Source organism: Notothenia rossii, assembly GCF_949606895.1.
Source record: "Notothenia rossii genome assembly, chromosome: 1".
Taxonomy (NCBI): Eukaryota; Metazoa; Chordata; class Actinopteri; order Perciformes; family Nototheniidae; genus Notothenia; species Notothenia rossii.
In genome coordinates, this window is record NC_136912.1 from 80,430,049 (window position 1) to 80,451,606 (window position 21,558).

General features: G+C 39.7%; 1 protein-coding gene across 15 annotated transcripts in view; it reads left to right on the top strand.

Moving 5' to 3' along the window:
- ptprsa (protein tyrosine phosphatase receptor type Sa) overlaps positions 1-21,558 on the top strand; it is a 220,099-nt gene that overhangs the window by 126,058 nt on the left and 72,483 nt on the right. For all 15 annotated transcript variants that reach the window (XM_079656641.1, XM_079656637.1, XM_079656650.1 and 12 more), the window contains 2 exons: positions 4,461-4,649; positions 19,242-19,352. In XM_079656641.1, the coding sequence (XP_079512767.1) occupies positions 4,461-4,649; positions 19,242-19,352 (300 nt within the window). The remainder of the gene's footprint in view (positions 1-4,460; positions 4,650-19,241; positions 19,353-21,558) is intronic.

The window sequence follows — 21,558 nt, forward strand, 5'->3', positions numbered from 1 at the left end:
GTAATCTTTAACCACCTTCACTATATTTATCATTCTTTCTTTCGGTGGACATCTGTTTCTTGTGTATCTCTCTCTCTTTCTCTCTTCCCTTGCCCTTACCCCGTCTCCCCCCTGCAGTCCCTCTGTGGTATTAACGCACAGGCCTGCTTAAAGCCTGTGTCTCTATGCTGTTGCGCTGGATAATCAGTTAACCTGATTACACTGCTGATGAAATTAAATCATTTCAGTAAGTGAAAATAATAATATGAGTAATGGGTGCAGGGGACGGTGGAGAACCCCACAGCATTTGCTTTAGTCTGGTTTTACCTCCCTCTCTCTCTCTCTCTCCCTCCCTCTCTCTTACTATAGCTCTCACCATGAGGTAATTGATGGCTCAGAACAATCACATTTGAAGCCAGTCCGTCAGAGATTTTGACATTAGATGAATGTGGATGACAAGTGCAGTATATAAAGATCCCTTTACAGTATAATATATTGACCAGCACTCAGGACTACCAATTGATCAGGGGCTAGAGGAAGGCACTGGATGACACATTTCATCTCAACACCCTTATGTATAGTGATGTAACTCTGAACAGTTACGACTGTCCTGGACATAGATTTACTCAAAAGAGATGTTTTTGGTTTAGTAGCAGTGAATTGACCGGGATTTGTCAGCAGAGTTAAATGGGTTTATAGGGCAGACCTTTTAAGAGGGCCACACTTTGCCTGATAAAAAGCAGAACCCAACAGCAGGCATGAGTGTGCAGATTAACAGCCGCGCAGTCGCTAATCTAACCACAGGCTGATTAAAGGCTTTGCACCTGTCACTTGTGTAATGGTATTAAATGGCGAAATTAAAGACAATTATGGATAATGATGGCACTCAAGCCAACCAAAAAAACAAACAAAGAGAATGACAAAAGTCAAAATCTAGATCAGATCAACTAGAGCCTGTATGAGCCTTGGACCAAGCCAGCTGTTGTGTGGAGTAGACTGTACTGTAACTTTTGATATGTTTCCCTCTTTAATGACTATAATTCATATTTGCATTCCGTTAGTTGTGATCTTTGAAACCTGTCCAAATCCTATTGAATAGTTATTGTAAGAGGATATGCATTCTTTATTGTTGAGATCATGTTTTGTGCAGATAAATAATCTTTCATCTGATTTACTACTCAATTGTCTTTTTGATGGCATTTGTCACTGCTGCGTACGTACATGTTGTACATAGTAGTAGGGTAGAGTTCCAAACTGAGCTGTCAATCATCATGTGCTGACAAGTATGCAACTGACGGATTTCAAAATCAATAGGATGCATCAAAAAGGTTTTGTGGCAACAAAAAACGGATTTTGTAACCTAATTGCCGACTCTTGTTATCAGATCCTTTCAATCAGGAAGGTGATCAAAATAATGGTGTTCTTTTATCTTTGTAAATATCTTTGCTTTTGCATTTATACTTTGATACAGACAATTAAATGTGATTTATAGTGTCTAAGATTAAACAAAGAAAATCAAAGTCAATGTGGTACTTAGGAGGATTATTGTCCTAAGTGACAAAGGCTGCTTCAGGCAAAATAAACAGCGACGTTGTCATTGACCAATAGTTTACACGTGTGAATTCTATTTGGCCTGTGAAGATTTGTCATCACAGAGAACCCCTATTACACATCTTAGAAATGCAATTGCTAAGCCATTATGGCATATTACTGGCCCTTTGGGGATTCTAGGATACTATCAGCCCATGTCATTGGTTCTCCCCTTCACATTCAGGCTGGCTAACCCTGAAGTAACACTCCTTCGATGAGTGATCTATTTATTTTTGCATGGCCGCCTTTATCGACATAGCCTGTAAGCTTCAGGGGGAAAGATGGTATCAGATTCTATTCCTGGGGAAGTAAGCAACCAGCATGCATGCAATTTATTCAGGAATGGCTTTTGGTGCTGTATCAGGTAAGAGCAGCTGTAATGATAGCATCATCTCTCCATGAATCCACCATCCCTGCTTCTTGTTTACTGCTGTTTTGGTTGGTTTGGTTGTTCGCCCACCTTTTCCTGTTCCACCCCCCCCCCTAATTCCTTGTGGCAGATTCCCTCTGTCAATTGCCTTATTTCATTAGACTCAAATCCACTTACCCTGTTAATGTTTTCTAGCTTCATTACTGTAGTCTGTTCAGGCCTCTATCTACCTTCATTCATACAATAAAGGCAGAGTTTATGACACGCAGAGTACAGATAGGCCTCTCTGACATAGAACACATCAGATTGAACGCCCCGAAGAGCAGCCCAGAATCCCTTTTAACAGACAGAAGTAGCTAAAGGGATACAGGAGTGCGGCACCTTTTATGGCATCTTGTACATCGATCATTGATGACATGAATAGGAATTTTTGAGTACATATTGCTCTTTCTTGTTCTGAAACTCCTAAAGTGAAGTGTTGGCTTGCTTCTTAGGCTTCAGGGTAACTTGGTATACAGAGATGATACAGGGATGACCATTAATAATCCATGAAGAGGATACAGCACAGAGCCTACAACAGTGTAAACGCCTGTTCCTCTGTGAACTTAGCATTGAAATATTCATTGTGCTCTGCTGTTGTCATCTTAAGTTAGAAACCTGTTTTTTTTTTTAGACCTTCTTGTTCCTTCCTCTGTTGTCCCATATGACATTTATTTAAAAGATTAACAATGTCAAAAACTAAACTTGCACGAACTCACCAGTCACAACCCAACTGCCTGTAATGTGAAAAGTTTACGCTTTAAAAAAAAAAAGGTTTTTCTTTTGGTGACAGAAAAATAAAAGATAACAAAATACCTCATGGGCAATTCTTAAATTTGAACTATGTCAATATATATATGTTGTATCCATTGTTTCAATTTTGCCATTCTTTGAATATTAAAAACATTGCTGCCATCATTCAAAATGACTCATTGTTTAGCAAAACTTGATGGATTAAATATATTTTAACCATCATAATGTCCTTCCTTAAATTCTTATTTGTATAAAGTGCTAACTGAAATATGGAATAGCTCTCTGTGTTCATGAAAGGCCGACAGACTAACCATGCGTCTAAGGTTATGCGACTTAACTTAGTGTGTACCAATGTCCCATAATGTGGCTTTCCCCAGCTCTGGATGACACCACCATGATGTCTTCTGTTCTGAGTGGACATGAGCTCAAAGGCTCTCAAAATGAACAGTGACCTCTGCCTTGCCATTGGCCAGCCTCTTAGTCACTCAATCTTCTCCAATTTGTGATGTGGCCCTGGGCCTCTGATGCATATTACAGCTCTGAGTGTCCCTCCTCCCGTCTCTCATCTTCTATAAGTATGAGTCACTGTTCTGGCTCGAGTCAGGGTATATGTCAAGCGATCTGACCCATGGGACTAATTGCCCCAGGAAAGTAAGAAGTCTACATTAGAAGAACAGTGACCACAGAGCAAACTACACTGTCGACTCTTAACAGTTAAATAATTGCTCAATCATGCATGAATATTAGCTGCAATGATATCTCTATCTTTGCCGGTGTGATGGTTCTGCAATGAGTGTAGCAATAAAGAAAGTCAAAGAGGCTTAAATCTTACCATTATTCATAAGCCTTACGCATTTAATGCCGAGCGAAATTCACCCGATTGGTATTCAGTCCTAGGCTTTCGATGGTTATAGTGTGTCTTAACCAAGTGGTGGTTTTACAGAGCTCTGTGTAACCTCAAATTGAAATGACGATCCTTTATTTTCCTGAACATGGGGAAACGTGATGAAGAAATTGCTGGGATTACCAAGCTTTGCTTCTGGTATTTCTATTCATTAATTTTCTCTTCCTCTGATCTGTGTTGCATGTTAAGACATGTATTTACTACTTGTTGTAATGGAAATATGTGCAGGGAGTCAGTGACACATGATTATTAATGGACAAAATCGTTGGTATTAGAAATGCAGTGGTTAGTAGATAATGGCTACAGGATGATTTATCTAACCATTAGAAAGCTCATTAATTTTTTGAGAAAGAGGAATATAACAAAAACACAAACCTTATCCTGGACTTTGTTCTTCGACCTCTCCGATGCCCCCAGTGCAGCCCTCTGGTACATTCAGACTCATAATGAAAAGAATGAAATAAAACATATTCATATAAGTCTTATCTCAATTGGTTTATTAATGTATCTGGCTACTGTACATGGCTGGCTATAATCTCTCATTTCTGAGGTGCATTGGTCTCATTAGTCAAAATATGCAATTCCAAATGTCTCCTTCTCACAGGTAAAAGTAAAAAAAAAAATGCTCAGTATCATTTCAGTTTTATAATTGACTGGGTCTTATTTTAGTTCAATCGCTATTATTTGTTACAGCCCTCAGTTCTATCAAAAATGAAAATGTGTATACAATGATAACAAATACTTTGAATGACAACTGCGTTTTAATCAAAAAACCTGGATTTGTAAGTCAGATGGCTTATCCCTCTTCTTTGCTTCTTTTTACAGAGGACCTACTCCCACCAGGCTTCCCTAACATTGACATGGGTCCTCAACTTAAAGTGGTGGAGCGCACTCGAACAGCCACCATGCTCTGTGCTGCCAGTGGCAACCCTGACCCTGAAATCACCTGGTACAAAGACTTCCTACCCATTGACCCAAGTGCGAGTAATGGGCGAATCAAACAGCTGAGATCAGGTAAGGAATCCCGAGCATTGTGTTGACGTCTTTTTCCCTTCTTACGAGCTTGAGCTCTTCTTTGATTACACAGGACATTTTAGTTGTTGTTTTGTGCTTGCAGCTAATGTGACTCCAGTGCCCAGTGTTTTTGAACAAACATTATTCAAAAAAGTACAGAAGTGTCACTGAAAGTACTTTTACATTTTTAACAAATGTACTTATGTACTGCACAAAGTGAAACCATATCATTTTGAGGTGGACCTGACTTGAGCTCAAGAAAAACTACCCTTTGTTTTTTTTAGGTTGATTATCAAACTGATCTGAGTAAGGTTGCAGTACAAGGGATCTGAGAATCATCATATATATTACAAAAATCATGTTGAAGAACTGAATTTACAAAAGGGCAGATCAAACTCTGTCTGAAAAAAACAAAACGGTTCAACTATATTCAAAGCATTTAAAAATCAGCTCATGGGGGCAAGCTCTATTTTGTAGATGACAATGTGAGAAGCATGCACCAGTGTACATGTCATTGATTATGGCCATTATACTCTGACCATGAATCATATCAAAACATCTGTTGTTGAAATTGAGGTTCAAAATGTCACCGAATATCACTGATTTAGGTCAAATACTTCACAACAAGACAGAAATGTGTCATAGTAGACAATGAGAGCAAAGCCAATATTCTACTGACACAACTCAGTGGTGTATATGTTGTCTTGTTCCCATTGATTTAACCCCAGTGAGAGGCCCAGTAAAGCAAGGCCTAATTATATTGCTAATTAAGTGCAAGCCCTGGAGTAGCCGTGGGCAATAAGGGGTAGATATTTTAGGTCGATGATTTGTTACCATTTGAAAAATCCAATGACTCCTATTTCATTTGTTGCTTGGAACGTAAATCAGTGTAGACAGCATTACATAAAGAGTCTATTGCCATTGAGTCCGTGCCCCAGTTGTGGACCCCATGAGCTGTACACTCAAAATAATCAATTTGTCATCTCATTATTGATGTCTTGCCTAGTCCATAGATGATTTTATTTTAGATACGTTTTATTTTTAGTGCACAGATTTAGGGTATTTGCTGTCTCTGAAAACATTGTTTCTCGGTTCATATTGGCCCGAGGAACTCCTCTGCGGATGTAAGCTCTTCACTAAGGTGCTTTGGAGAATGCTGTCAGCTAGTGCCGTAGACTTTAGTTTGAGGACAAAGAGCGTCCACAAGGGACTCTTTGGAAGAGAGTTCTAATGTAAATGTTGTCCCCTAATCTGTTCTTATTGCAGTGCCAGACTTCTTCTTAGAAATTGATGGTGCACAGGGGTCTTCTTGTAAACTAACCAAACGTTTTTAACACAGTTTCTTTTTAACAAACATATTAAGTGGATCCTTAAGGTCTAACTAACATGTTAGTGCCATTTTTTGCCATGTAAATCAAACAAGATTGTTTCTAATTTGAAATGTTTGCTCTGTAGCACAACTAGTGGTCAAAAACTCGACATGGTAGCTTTAACCTTTCAGATGCTCTGGCAGGTAATCGTAATTAGGTTGTAATAACAGCATTGAATATTTTATATTCAGGTTTTTTTTTTATTATTTCGATTTAGATAAATAGGTGGTAGGAATGTACCTCATGTTACTTTCTTTAGGTTTGAAATAGTCATATGTAAGGCCGGCTCTTTGGGTTACCTGTTAACATTTTAACATGATGTTGTGCGTTTTAAGCCTCTGGGGATGATAACACGAATGATTGTATCTTCTTGTCTGGTTTCTAACCTCTCTATCATCTGTCTCTGTCATGATTTTGTCAATTGTCTTTGTATGTCCTGTCTAACCGAAACACACTGATGTTTGGTTGTCTCTATCTTCATGTATGTTGTCTGTATTTGTGTATGAAACTCAGATGTGTTTCACATTGCAGAGTCTTCAACACGTTTCATGTGGCTGAGAGCCATAACCAGCCAATAAAATAAACTGAAACATAGGACTAAACTTTTTTAATTAAAATTGACACCAAAAATGTGTACAATAACTTCCTTTCTAATCACTATAAATTGCAAATAGAATCCATGTTACATGACTTGAAAATGCAATGCTCCTCTCATGGTAACTCATGATAAAACTGCTAGCATTAGATGGGGAAAAAAGACCCAACTAAACTGTGGTCCCTTACATTCTTGCATGACAATCCCTTTTAACCTCAACCTAAAATGAACTATGTTGTTCTTCCCCTTCATTTTCAGAATCCTTTGGTAAGTGTCTTGCAAAGCAGAAAAAGCCCACCCACTCTCCTTGAAGCAGATGGCATACTACTTTCCAAAATGCATGCATCCTCTGCGCTCCCCTCACCCTTGTCCTCTTTTGCCACTTGTTCCCTATGTTCTGTTTCTATTTATGCTCAAATTTTACTTTTGTTTCGCCTATACTCCTTATGCCAACGTTATCCTCTTTCACCCCCCACACTGGAACTTAGAAAGGCAAATCAAGGACAAGCACCAGCACATATTTGGACGCTGGTTAGGTATTACAGCCCACCTTTAAGCAGCACAGTTTTGATTTAAATGGGGAAAAGCTGCTGAGCATGTCTTTTATGACAGCATCCTGCCTCAGATTAATGTTCATCTGCATTATAACTATACTGCCTGGTTCAACCACCTTTTCTACAATGTCTTAGCAGCGTTACTGGACCACCTGTTGTCAAAAGTACCTTGTACAAGGTTACCTTGGAGTAGAAGATGCCTTATGCACTTTTCCCTAACAATTTTTCTCCAAATGTTACATTGCGAATGCTTTCTGTCACATCACGGGTTTTCTCTCTGCTGTGTTGCAAGACAGCAGGCTTTGGGGAAATAATTGAACTCTGCTTGAATTCAAGACAATTATTTATTTGCAGTCACAGTCTACAGTATTTCTTTTGTGTTCTTGCTGGGACATATAGCAAACACAATCCTCCGAAAATACACTCTTGTCAAGGGTGAACAGTCAAACTTTAGAATACAATGGCAGCTTTACTATCCAAGAATACCCTTGGAAAGTGAAGCGAAATCTGAGAGGGCCTTAAAGAATCTTGAGTTCTTTCCAGGTAAATGTCTCTGCAGGAACGCAGTATACGGCTGAACTCTCCAATCCCACACTTGGGCTGGGTCGACCCTCTGGTCTTGGCCAAATATTTTCTCAAGAGAGCATTTTCTTGTATTGCCAAATTGGCACACATCTGCACTGGCTTACAAATCCCAACCTAAGGCTCTGTTGCCCATGTTAGAGTACGAGGGCTCAAGTGATAGTTACATTTGGCCACATTTTGTACTCCTCCTGACTTCTTGAACTACTTGTAAAAATATACCCAGCCACTTTAAGCTGGGTTTGTTTTACTTACAGGTCAAACTATGTGTGTTTGTAGGAGGGCAGAAAAAAGGAAATTACTTTCCCTTGTTTCAATACCAAGACTCTCGTAAGCTCATGTTAGCGTTTTCTAGAGCCCTTTTGGTTTTAAAGCTCATTCAGCAGCCATGCAGGACTTATGCTGATGAGAAAAAGGCCTGCGTGCTCAAGCCACATAGACTGCCATCTTTTCATGTCCTCAGCACTTTGAGTAGCCATTTTGGATTTCACTTATAGAAATCCAACCGCAGAATGAAAAGAAACAGTTATTTTGGTAATCTTTGAATGGCTATTTTTTTATTATTCTGTTGATCAGAATGCTGTTAATGTTAATGCTTTTAAAATTGTTGGGGCTACCTGTCTGCTCGTTTGCTTCAGGCACACTCTCAAGTCCATATGGGTGACTCATAGATGCTCTCCCATAGATGGTATACTGTAGTAAAATTGAAGGGAACACGGGAAGTGTGTTGGAAAACATGAGTTTGAAAACATACTCAGTCTCCAGCTACTGAAAATGAATCCCCCACGCGTCTCATGTGACTTTCGACTCCTCTTCTTTTGAAAACCAAATCAACAATACATAAGAGATTTGATTTTTGTCCAATGTAATCATTAAAACCAATGTTATTATAGTTTTGATTCCAGGAAGATGGAGCTATATTTGTTTATTAGATAGTTGGCTGACCCGTTCTTTATGAGTCAAACCATGCTGTGCTGGCGGGGCAGTGATATTTGCATCAGGGTCCCCTGAGGAGCTCCTCTAGAGATGTGGAGGGAGCTTGACATTTCTCCCCAAGTCCCTGTGGCTGCAGACCCCAGGCCGTCGCTGGCCTTGTCAGCCAGAGCAGATTAACCAGAGGCCAGAGAGACAGTGAGAGGATTGTGAAGAGTGCATATTCATAAAGATTAAGGTCCTCTTTTTTAAATATAAAGGTTTAAAATCATGACCCGACATTGGATGGCTCCCCTGGCACTCACACAGCTTCATGCACATCCCAATGTGACTCTTGCATAGTTCAATTGTCCTTAATCTAAAATTAGCAAGAGAATGATCATATTTGTTGACATCAAAGCTGCTCTGCAGGGAGTGGCTAGAAGCTCTCCAGATGTGGTAACAACAGCCAGGCTTTTGTTGAATCCTGCTGCGACTGCACTGAGATCGCAGAGGGTGTCTCTGCTGATGAGAAGGTCAGCCAGACGCCCTCTGGAGGGTGGTCAGACTTTGACACTTGGCCAATCACGCAAACCCTATCCGACTCAGATGGGCAACATCTCTGGCCAGATTGCCTCTGGCCAGACTACATGCCTCAATAATATTTTAATATATTCAGAGGGTGGTTTAACAAAACAGCTGGGGTGTTCCGTGGAGCAAATAATGCCGCGTTTGATAATGCGAGGAGGTCGACAGCCCATTGAGATATATTTAGGTCATTGTCACCCTAAGCAGATCAACCCCTGGTTGACCAAAGCTTAGAATGGGAGTTTATGGCCATTAGGTTATGCGCCTGTAGTACAGGTGGATTTGCCAATGTAATTGAATACCTGCTACCCTCTCACGACCCAGCCTGCCTGGTCAGATCCTCGGTTAACTTTCAATTATATCTTTTCATGCTGCTTTACTATACAATTAGCAGAAGTTCCAAGGACCTGTGTCATTCATATCCTTTACATTTTTTTATATTTTTGGTTGGAACCAATTCCTTTGACATTAAAAACCTCCATCTTTTATCCCTCATTTTCCTAATTACTTTCCCCTCTTTTTTCTGTCCCTCTTTTGTTGCGCAGTCCTTCAAAGGTCCAGATGTAATGGCCTTTTCCTTTACAAACCTGCTTATTAACATTAACCTTATCCTAACCTCAACCTAACTTTGACCTTAACCTCACCTAACCTTTAACTAGTAACCCCTTAACCCAAACTAAACATTCACCACAGCTAAAGCGAAATAATGCAGCCTTTAATCAAACTCTAATTCGATAACAATGTAACCTTCCCAGAGCCCTGTCCTTTGTCTTGTGATTATCTATGATTATGTGGTCTCTAAAATCATTGCAGAAATTATTCAAATGTCACTGATGTTTTGCCTGGTTTTTCAATGAAGCTAAACTATCTCTGTTGCAAATGTATGCATTTAATAACACTTTTTTTTGTATCGTTTATTTGAACCGGTACAGTGCACATTAATGAACATTTTAAACAAAATAATGCTTTCAAATGTAAATGAGCCGGATTTTAGCTTTGAGCTAATTTCCATCCGTAGTCCCGTCACATACAACATTTATGAACATAACATTTATATACATGGCAAACAGAAATACATGATATCCAGAAAGAGCATGAGCAGCATGCAAGCATTTACCACACTTAGTGCAGCTAAGCCGAGACCTTGTAAGTGATAAATATTCAAGAATACATAACGATCAATGCGAAACTCATTTGCCACTTATATCAGACAATATGGGAATAATAATTCAATTATAAAATGGGATTATATTTTTTAATGAGAAGTCAGTATGGCTAATCCCAGTAAATGTTCACTTTATAAAGATACAGTTTAACTGATTTGTTTAATATGATAATGATTGACATTTTTGATAAGTGCACATAAACACAGTGTAAAGCAACTTTAAATATATAAATAAAATCCACCTACTGTAGGTACATTGCAAGCCAGGCAGAACTTAAACTCAGTGATATCCTCCTACCTGCTGGTATCACAACAGGCACCTCTGTATGCAGAGCTGAAACAATAATCCGATCAGAAGATTTTGAAAGTTACATCCCACTACCCAGCCACCCACAGCCCTAAATGTACCGTATAGGACAATTGCTGGCGCCACTTTACACATTAAACCATTTGTTGGTCCAGCTAGTTGGTATGATGCCAGTTTGCTGTATTCAACTTGCATGAATGCCTGTCCACACAAGGGCCAAGCCTGAAATATCAGGTTCAACGGGCAGTGCGTACCCTTACCCTCAGCTCTCTGCCTGTAAGCAATCTATGCAAAGTAAGGCACCTCTCGGCCTTGGTGGTGCCCTGCTGGCACTCTCAAGGGATGGCCATGGGCACGTTGTAGCCATTGAGTCATCCTTAGACTTAGAAAGGGCGACTAAGAGAAAGGCAAAAGGGAGGAAACTGTGGGAAAGTCCGAGACATACAAAAACTCTGAAATGGGGGTAAAGAGGGAGGAATGGAGGCAAAGATAAACTAAGAAAAGGAAGAAAGATTTAGGAAAGACACTAAGGAAACAATGAGCAAAGAAAAAAAGCCAAGAGAGGAAGGACAGTTTCATTCTTGGCAGAGAGGGGGTTGCAGTTAAGCTGGCTTCCCTACCTACACCCAAAGCACTGCCTATAAGGGATCCTTTTTAAATCACAGTAACAACTCAGGCTACTTTTAAAAGCCCACCAGCCACTGACTGGACAAGCTCAATATTTTATTGTTCTAATGGGACATTTGGCTTGTAGTCAGGCATGTAACACAACACGGACCATAAACAAAGAATAGGGAAACATACAACTCTCAGTGAAATGAAAAAATGTAAAGGGCCAGGGAATTTAATGAATAGGGGAGGTAGGAAGCTTGGGTTGAACAGTTTATCCGCCACAGTTTAGCAGGTTTATGACGTGTAGGAGAAATAAGAACTAAATGATGTTAGATTTTACTTGTGGTTGCCGGAAGGTAAAGCCTGAAATTCTAGTTCACCAAAGATTTCCTCCCTCAGCAAGTTTGATAGTGATGTAGACATCCGATAAAGAATATAGAGGCACGTAACTTGTTTTACTGATGCTCAGTTAGTTGGTAAAAGTCAATGGAGCTTAGGGTCAAACCTCTCTTGATTGTTTTACCCTGAGTTGAGCCATTATAAATTGCATGCCAAGACCTTGAGCTTCTTCAGCTCTGCCTATGACTTCATATGTCTAAGGCAAGGTGTAGAATAAAAAAAAAAATTCAATTTTGCACTGAAGTGGGCCAGCCATAGTCTAAAGCTTTTAATTCCTTTGTGATACCAGCAATTTGAGGTGTCGGGTTATCGATACAAAAAGATCTCTCAAAACCCTGTAAGAGATTACCTAATGGTTTGATAATCTAATTCCAAAGATCCACCTTCCAACCCAAATAACTCCTAACTACTACTAACATTAACGTTGAACTAAACTGATGTTGTGTCTTCATTTTTGTGTCTCCTCCAGAGGGTACCCCGATTCGAGGTAAGCTGTTTAACACAATAAAAAGAAAGGAAAAAAAACTCCAAAGTGCATTAAACCAAACATAATCACTCCTAACTACACCTAACTAACTAAACAGTGGCGATGTCATATGGGCTTTTCCTCTTTAAAAAATGCATACTTGTCTATGTCCACTAACATTAATATGTCATCTGTGTTTGGGTTCTGTGTTCTCTGTACACTGTTTTGTGAGCGTGATCTATGTGTTTTACTTTTCTCATGCCACATGTCATCATTGATGTGTAAATGTTCCACCCCTGTGGGCGCTCTGTGTCTGTGACCTCCTATCTCCTCCACATCGTCAGTGTCACAAAACTGACGTGCAATTTCAATTGTGTTGCCGGCTTGTTAGGATACAGGATTGAGAAAGTTGTAGCAGGAGGGAAGGATGGTGAAGGGTATTAATAAACAGTCTGCTTTGCGCCTCAAACATTTAAATTGTTTGGTCATGGACATGGGGCTGATGGGTGGGGGAAAGGTAATAGGATGTTGTTGGGTGGGCAACGTTGGTCTTTTTTTTGATAGGGCCTGGCTATTGAATACTTGCAACTAGCAACAATCTTTCTTCTTTTCTGCTTTGATATTCTCCTTATCCTTCCATTCAACACCATAGCGAAACCACATTGTGTATGTGAATGCTCTCTAATCACTTCCATGAGCCCTCATGGTGTGTCGGAGAAAAAGCTGCCTTTCATCTATTTCTTTTTTCGCCATTTTACTATGCGTAACAACAATTTATAAAGGCAAGACTAGTGAGGATGCTGGGAGCAATGGTTGCCTTTTCAAAAGAGGAAACATCATTTTACCATTCTTAAACAATGTCTTAAATTGATGAAGGATGAACAGGAGGATATCAAGATGAAAATGGAATAAAAGAGTGTAAGCGTGGCTCCAATGAATCATATGATAGCTTAGTCCAATACTTCTTCCTCTCCACCTTTATTTTTTTACATTTCCCCGGACGGTTTAACTTCACCTGTAATCATCCACATGGCTTTGCTGCTGAAGCACTCTCTCCCACTTCAGTGTCATAGCGGATTTATGTGTTTGTTGTAAAATGCTTTTGTTCCACAGGTTGAGCAGGTAAGTGAAAAACTCAGTTTGCCCTGTTTTCATGGGGACAAGAGGAATGCTCATAGTTTAATGTTTCAGTTTTGTGCAGCAAAGGAGGTGATTGATTTGAAGATAAAGCTCCTAGAGTACAGTTAAGGTTCTCCATCCTCAACCATCTCATACAAGCCACACGGGACACATCTCAAACAGAGTCATGTTTTCAAAAATATTCATACACATTTGAAGTAGATACATGAAATACAAATAGGAGAAATAATGAGTAGAAGGCGCTTGTTTATCTCAGGGATTCATAAAGTTCTTCTCGCGAAATAACGTTATAGCTTATTCCCAAAATATATAATGTTTTTTTAACTTACAAAGCCACCCAGGTGCTGGCCTAGAGGTAAGCGATAGGTAGAAAGGTTGCTGGACTCCCTACCTGCTTCATTACTGATTTCATGGGAGCGTTACAAGCCACCAGATGGGCACTGCCAACAATGGCGTCACACGTGGGGCCCCATGCTGCTGCGACCACAGTATAATGACCTTGGGTTGGTTGCAGAGCGTGCCCGAGTGACAGGATACAGACAGAAGGAAAGGGAGAAAGAGAGATAAGGGCATTTAGAGACTTTGCTGCCGTGTATCCAAACTGGATGTTATCTCTTATTGTTATTGTTTAAACTGTAGATTCTCAACAGAAATCCTAAAGGTCCACACGTTTATACATGATGCGATAATGGCGATGTGAAAATACAGTGTTAAACTTGCTATTTATAGTTTGCTTGTTGTGTTCAACTCCAGCTGAGGTGTCATCAAGACAGATTTTGCCTGGAAAATGTTTCAATTGCCTAAAAGATATATTATTGTTTAATGAAAGTGATTTACTTTTGTTATGTTTTAGTATAAAAAGTTCCTTAATCATTGAGTGAGTTTAAGGTATTGTATCCTGCACACTTTCTGTGTACGGCTGTGAGTTTAATTTATGTTCTGGAATGATTATCAATTTGACTGTGTTAGCCACTTATACAGTAAGTTGCTAATTTGTGGTTTTAATTGCACTGTTGAGCAGTGTAGGGATGTGAGGATGGTGAGAAGATAGGGGAGGTGATAAGAAATAAAATACTTATGAGAAAGATGAATTCAAAATGAGAGTTAAAATTATGAAAAGAACAGTGTGCCACCGGCAAGCCTTAGTGGGCTGCAAAACTGAGGGAAATAAAGGGTGAGACTTGGCCAGCCATTTTGTTGATCGCCTAAACAAATCAATCAAGACCCGCTGGAGCACACTAATTGAATTACACAAATGGGACCGGAGGGGGGTACACAAAGTGAAGCTGCTACAAAGCAACGACGGGGGTGGGTAGACCACTGCTTCAGGCACTTTCTGAAATTAATCATCCATCATTGCCCCTCCTTGCCTTTCTTTTGAATCCTCATCTGTACTTCTCCCACTCTTATCAGATTGTTTTGTTCTTTCTCTCTTCCACTTATAAACAAGACCCTCTTTCCAGCCCTTGTGTTCCCCTCAAAAACAAGATCGACATGGAGATTTTAATATGAATATTTAGTTGAAGAATTATGCGTTTTCTTAAATATGTCCTGTTATGGATTGAATGTAGTGAAGTATACTGAACTCTACTTACCTGTTTACTGAGGATCTGCTAAATACTTCAATACAAGAATACCTTGATTTTTAGAATCTGAGTTGGCCTTCAGAAACATGTATTTGATGAACTCTGCCAAGGTAGTCTTCTTTGTTATCACACCTTGGCACCTCAGTGCTCCCCATCAGATCAGCCGGAGGCCTGCAGCGCTGTTAACCAGGGCAGCTGCCACGGCTGGGACAAATGTTCCAGACCCCAATGCCCATTACAGCCTTCTTTATGGAATGGATGAAGGCAGCGAACACACTGCAAGACAGTCAGGGTAGCCGTGGAGACTGGAAGGTTGTGTGTGTTGGTGAGCCGGGAGGGTCACTTTGACTGAGATGGAGACTAATTGGTCCACATAGAAGTGTGGTCATTATTATCAGAGACTTTATTTTCCCCAGCTGTACCCACTCTGTTTTCTTCTCTTAAATCTTAATGATACAGCATACATCATGGAATAACCCAGTGAGAAAAAAATGGCCCTTCTTTTCTCTTCTGACCCAGAAACCATGAATTATTACTCAGTAGGGGCAGTACTTGTTGGCGTTTATGGATGGTTGGTGTGGCCTGGAAGTGGTGGTCTCCTCCTGTGTCCTTTTAAGTGTCCAGGGCAAAATGTTGTGTAAGTCAGTGGTCAATCTCACAATTAAAGCTTAATCCTTACAATGTAAAGTAATACATACTCAAGTACTGCTGCACGTGTCATATTTGTACCCGCAATTAGGTGTTTTCTAACTGTATCTTTTAAACAGTAAGTCAAAATATTTAAATGTGCAGTTATTATATTAAAGTTAAATGAGCCATGCTTTTTGTCGACCGTGCCATCTCTCTCTGAAGGCAGTATCTGTGGTATAAACAGTTTTTATGATTATATGAAATCGGGCAAAGAACTCATTTGGTGATTGTGATTGTGAAAAGACGTCATAGCTGAAGACAGGGAAGACTTGTTATTAGGCCTCATACAGGAATAGCAAAGCAAGTCTTAATCAGTAAACACCTATTGAGTAAACCGACTTGGCAGGTGTCTTTTATTGTGAAAGATAACTTTTATTTAATTTGTTGTGTTTTCTCCTTTCCTGATATGAGAAAATAAATGGCAATGGCCACTCAGAGCCTGGCTGGCAGCGTAAACTAAGTGTAATTATGCAAAACAGAGAGTGCAGTCATATTAAGAAAAGAAACAAGAAATTGGTAGAAATATATATATGCCTGTGAGAAGGGGGTATTTTGTGTTGCTTGCTGCTGCTAGAGATAGGAGATCAAAGAGGGGCTTTTCGAGCTCTTAGAGATCTGTTGTCTTTAAATACTAATATTATCGGGCTTTAAAACTGACCTGTAATGGTCACAAAATAGAAAGAAATGTTGTTCCCTTATATATGTGAGGAGATCATAAATGACATCAATGGAAATACATTAAATTGACCTCTTTAAGGTTTTAAAAAGACAAAGCTTGGATTGGAGGAAAACATATGAGAAGAGTGGAAATGATAAAGTGGACAGAAGAGATATACTCCCACAGTGTGACACAACACATGTAATAACAGTGGGATATTGCATCTCTGCTATGTGTGAATCTGACGGAGAGAGGAGCATAAAGCATCTTAAAATAGAACAAAGTTGTGATTTCTCTGTTGCGTTCCCTCTTTCTCAATCTCCTACATTTTCTATCCCTCTCCTTCTGGACTTTTGTTCGTCAAACTTTTGTTCACGCAAATCTAATGAATTCAGTGTTAGCTGTTAAATTCTTCAATATTGCTGTTGTCAGTGTTAATTCAGTAAGATAAATTGTTACTCACCTTGATTTACAAGAGGGATAGAAAAATGTCTTATCCTTCTTTTTCTATTTTACATTTTTGAGACAAAAAAAGACAAGTTAAATTCAGAAAATAAGAAATATAAATTAATAAGAACACATCTCTATTACTCATTTTCTCTCTCCTTTCTCTCCTTCTTGATTCTCCTGTGTTCAGCCTGTGGATAGAGTCTTATGTGTTCCTCACAATCCACTAAATAATAGCTAGAATATGTAATGATGGCAGCCAGTAGGGGCTTGGAGACTATAGATAATACCCCCTAATGAGGAAACTCCACCAAAGAATAAGAAGAATAGATGAAACTCCCTCAATTCCCTCAATTCCCCTAAAACACTGTCTTATTTCTCTCCATGCTCTGTCTTTAACCAGGAGGTACACTTCACAGCAGCCGCTGTTGCTCTTAATTGGCTCTCAATTAATTTTGCTTGGCTCATTATCTGTCACCCTCTGCATGTCTGTGGTTTAGTAATGATGACCTTCAGTTGACATATGTTAGATATTCATTTAAGTAAAATACACATGTAATTGTTGGAAGCATTTAGACCTGCAGACCTTGAACAGTTGATATTCAGAGTGATGAGATATGACATATGATAACAGAAAATGTCCTCTGACTTAGCTGTTTGGGATTGGTACAAAAAACAAGCTGTGGTCCACAACAAACCCTTCAACATTACTATTCATGAAGCTATGAAAAAATTGCAACCTCAACTTTCGCCTACCAAAGATGTTATAATTTAGCACAGGGACTGAGGCTTACGAGCCTCTGGCAGAGCTTTCTGGAAGCGTCCACCCGGAGTTGAACTTCACACAGTCCTTACTCTGTGGTCTCCACGGTGATGAGCAGTAGGTTTCTGAGCACATTCCAAGCCACCTGCCACCAGGCTGGCATTTGCTGTTCCAAGCACACATCAAACATCCAAATCAGATTCCTGCCTAAACGCAGAGCAAGGACTCCACCACCTGCACTCTGCAGGTAGACATTATTATTTTGTTCGTGAGCTATGTGCCAGGAACAGCTCCCTCTGGGGGTTGAGGATGATCTGAGCTGTAGAGGGAAATGAAGAGAAGGGCAAAACATGGACGAGCATAGATAGCTTCAGGTTGGTTTTCTTTTTCTAAGAGTAGATATCTTTGTTTTGACTCCAAGGTGTAAAATACTCCTAGAGTATTAGGCTGTGGCAAAGGAGGAAGCGTGACTAATCTTTATAATTAAACACGATCGATGATCTCATTTGGGGCACAGCTGAAAAACGTTATTAGACCAATGTTCCAGAATAGTTGCTTTGTACAACATTGTGTTCACTTTGATTGCTGATGTGATGGAGTAGGTTATGGTATATTACAAAGCATCCTGGGTAGCGACTGGCGTATTGATGCTTCCTGGCTAAACGCTAACGAGCGATGGTGCTGTGTTTGTCAGGGAGGCCTGGGCTGCAATCTGTCTGCTGAGCCAGCCAGAAGCCCTAATGATATCATCAGGAAGTGCCGTCAACAGCGCTCTAACGAGGAATGATCTGACGCCCATTGTTTCACCTCCCTCTTCTGTCCTCCACGCCCCTCTCCACTGTTGTTGCTAAGCATTTATGTTGAGTTTATTTCACATACTATAGATACAATCCAAAATGTGATAATGTATACAGTACGTTTTAAACACTGAAGACCGAAGGGGTTCTTATAAAGCTGTATACCCTTAAAGACTATTATGCGGCAGTGAATTGAAATAGTGAAGGAAATAAACAAATATGACACATTTATAAATGAATAAAAACATGAATAACAAGTTAAAAAATACTTTCAATTGCTAGTTTATCAGTTCATGCGGGTACAAATATATTTTCTATCTCCCTATATGTTTACAATATATAATTTAAGATTAGAATTTCTCTTTTGCATTTGCACCAATGGAATGAGCTGCTGCATTATGCACCATGCCAGTGTTGATTGAAACATGAATATATGTCTGGATATTTTCCCATGACCCCTCTTTCTCCAACACACACAGACTCTCTTGGTGAGTACTATGCAAAGGGCAATTTGTTAGTCTTGTCAGTTTACAGAACCATCTCAGCACCCTTTCCTATTACCTTTCATCACACTCACATCATTACTAAGTCTTTACAGCATTTCTTTTTTGAAGAGATCCCATGTCTCATATGAGTTGCATACACCAACAGGGCTACCAATTTAGTGTGACTGATTCAGTCCACATTGTTATTTATTTAATTCCCCTTCTTTTTTTCTATGGATGGCTGAGGCTGGAGAGGAACACAGTTTGTCATGGCACTCCGCATTAGCATTGCAGAGAGCAAGAGTTGTTGACAAAACGGTCCTGAGAAATTGAGAATACCTTGTATTAAGAAGATTGTCTGCAACTTCATGCCCTGTCACTGACAAATTGACTAATCTCCTTTTTCTGCTTTCTTTCTTTCTCTCTTGTTCTATCTTTCTCCCCTCCCCTCTTGTTTTTCTTGTTGTTTTTCCCAGGTGCCTTGCAGATCGAGAACAGCGAGGAGACCGACCAGGGGAAGTACGAGTGCGTGGCGTCTAATATGGAAGGCGTGCGCTACTCGGCCCCTGCCAACCTTTATGTGCGAGGTAGGGAGCAACCCGGCCCCGAATACAGGCCAACAAATACAAAGATCCACCCATTCGTACTAACAGTGCAGCTCAGCTTTAAGGGGCATTACTGTTGAGCTTAACAAATGATAATTGCTTCCATTCTAGCCCAGCTGTATTTGCACAAAATGTATTTTGCAAAATAGCATTACCCGAGTAATATCAATCTTTTAATATTGCTACTATTGCCTGCCCACAAATGTAATTTTCATATGCACTGAAACTACCAAATGTAAAACTATAATTGACCAACTAATGTTCTTCTCTGTGATGATGTTATGCTCCATTTTGTCTTTGAATGCCCTCCCCTACTCGCTTGGAAGGAAATGTGTAGCACAACAAGCCGTATGTCTTTACCCTATCCGTTGTAACGACGCCTGTTACCTCTTAATGTGTGCTCGACCAAATGTCTCCCCCTCCGTCCAAGTTACGGTATCCAAAAAGAGTCGGAAAAGTCTTCTTTTTGATTAGCTTCTTTCAGGTACAGGAGCGTAACGGTAAGTCTGGATTTTGATTGTGGGGCAAGGTATTAATGGCCACCAATCAAAATCTCAACCCCCTTCTCCTCCAGATTTAGAGGAAAAAAGGATTCCCTTGTGGTGAATTAATGGAAAGGGACTCTGAAAACAGTCAGCTGCTCTGTATTACAACACAATGCTCAATTGCATAGATTATAAATAGTGCTCTTCCTTTTTTTTTATTCATGGTGTTCTGGAGCACAAATCCATAGTATTCCCCTGTTTCTGCTTTGGGGTATTATCTTTAAATCATTATACAGTCAGAAGTCTTTTTGGCTGGCATGTTCCAGCAAAGTGAATATATGAACAACAATCAGTCACAGGGAACGTTGAGTTTCACTGGAAACATACAATGAAGACAAAAGCCTATCCCCTACCACTAATGCTAAATGACAATGAATCCCTGTTGAGGGAGTTCTGATAAATTGAAGCAGATGCATTTTCAACATGTTTTATTTATATCGTGCATATTAAATAAAGATGCCTCGGTATCTACTCAGTTTGTTCCCTCTGCTGTGTACTAAATAACTTTGTTCCCGATAAATAATTCACTAGCCTGACATTATAAAATGGGTCAGGGAGCTGCTTTTTCATTATTATTGCTATTATCATACCCTGTGAAGTAGCAGAATAGGGAAGACAAATTATTTGAGCTGAGGAAGGTAAAAAATGGTTCATCAAGATTTGTGTCTCTCCTTGCCAGCATTCTTCCTTGAGGCTCATGCTGTCACCACTGTGAGGCATTGACACTTAACTTGAAGTAGCTATCCACTTTTTCAAGTACAGCATAGCAGAAGTTAGGAGGTTCACGGCAAATTACAGTCAAGAGCACTACAGGAATCATTACAAAACTATAATGGGAACTTTGTTGACACAGCAGTGGGTTATTTATTAGGTCTTTTGGTCAAAAACACACAGCTATTCCCTGATATCATATCCAACAATTCATGCAAACTCCATGAACACTGGCTCCATCAGCATGCTTAATATAAACTGCACAACGGTCATAATTAGTCAGGTACTTCCACAGTATGTAACACACTTGTTATGCCTTGATGGTGTCAACCTTTGTCTGTTTTCAGTTAACTTTTGTCAATCAATTCTGATACTTGATGTTGACTATGTTTTGTTCACAAAGCGAAATGCACTTGAGATTAGCAGCTGTGGTAGGGATCAATTTCCAGAAACAAAATAACAATCCTAAATTGTATCTGGGGCATACTTCATCAGGGAACAATTTAGTCTTCTTCCCAAACAGAAACTATAATGCCATTTGTACTGATTGGCTCCCAACAAAATTCACTGTTACTTTCTTAAACTGCAGCTGCTAATTTCAGCCCAAACTGTGTCTTTTTTCTTTTCTATCTCTCATTAGTTTTTCTTTATTTCTTTCTTTATTTTGTTTCCTTCTCTAACAAAGCAAATACAGCCACCACAGGAGCCTCTCCTTGTGGCTATAAGGAGCTTGTGAATTTTGAATTATGAGTATGGTACGCTTGATTTGACTCCAGTGGCGCCTCACTATTTTTTTCTTACCAGGCGACAGTGCAGCCACTGGAGTGTATCTGATTGTTTTGGTTCAAAGTTGATTTAAGGGGGAGGGGGGCCAGGCAAGTGTACTCTCTAGATGGGTGTCACTGATAGCAGGGTCAAGGGAAAGGGAGGAA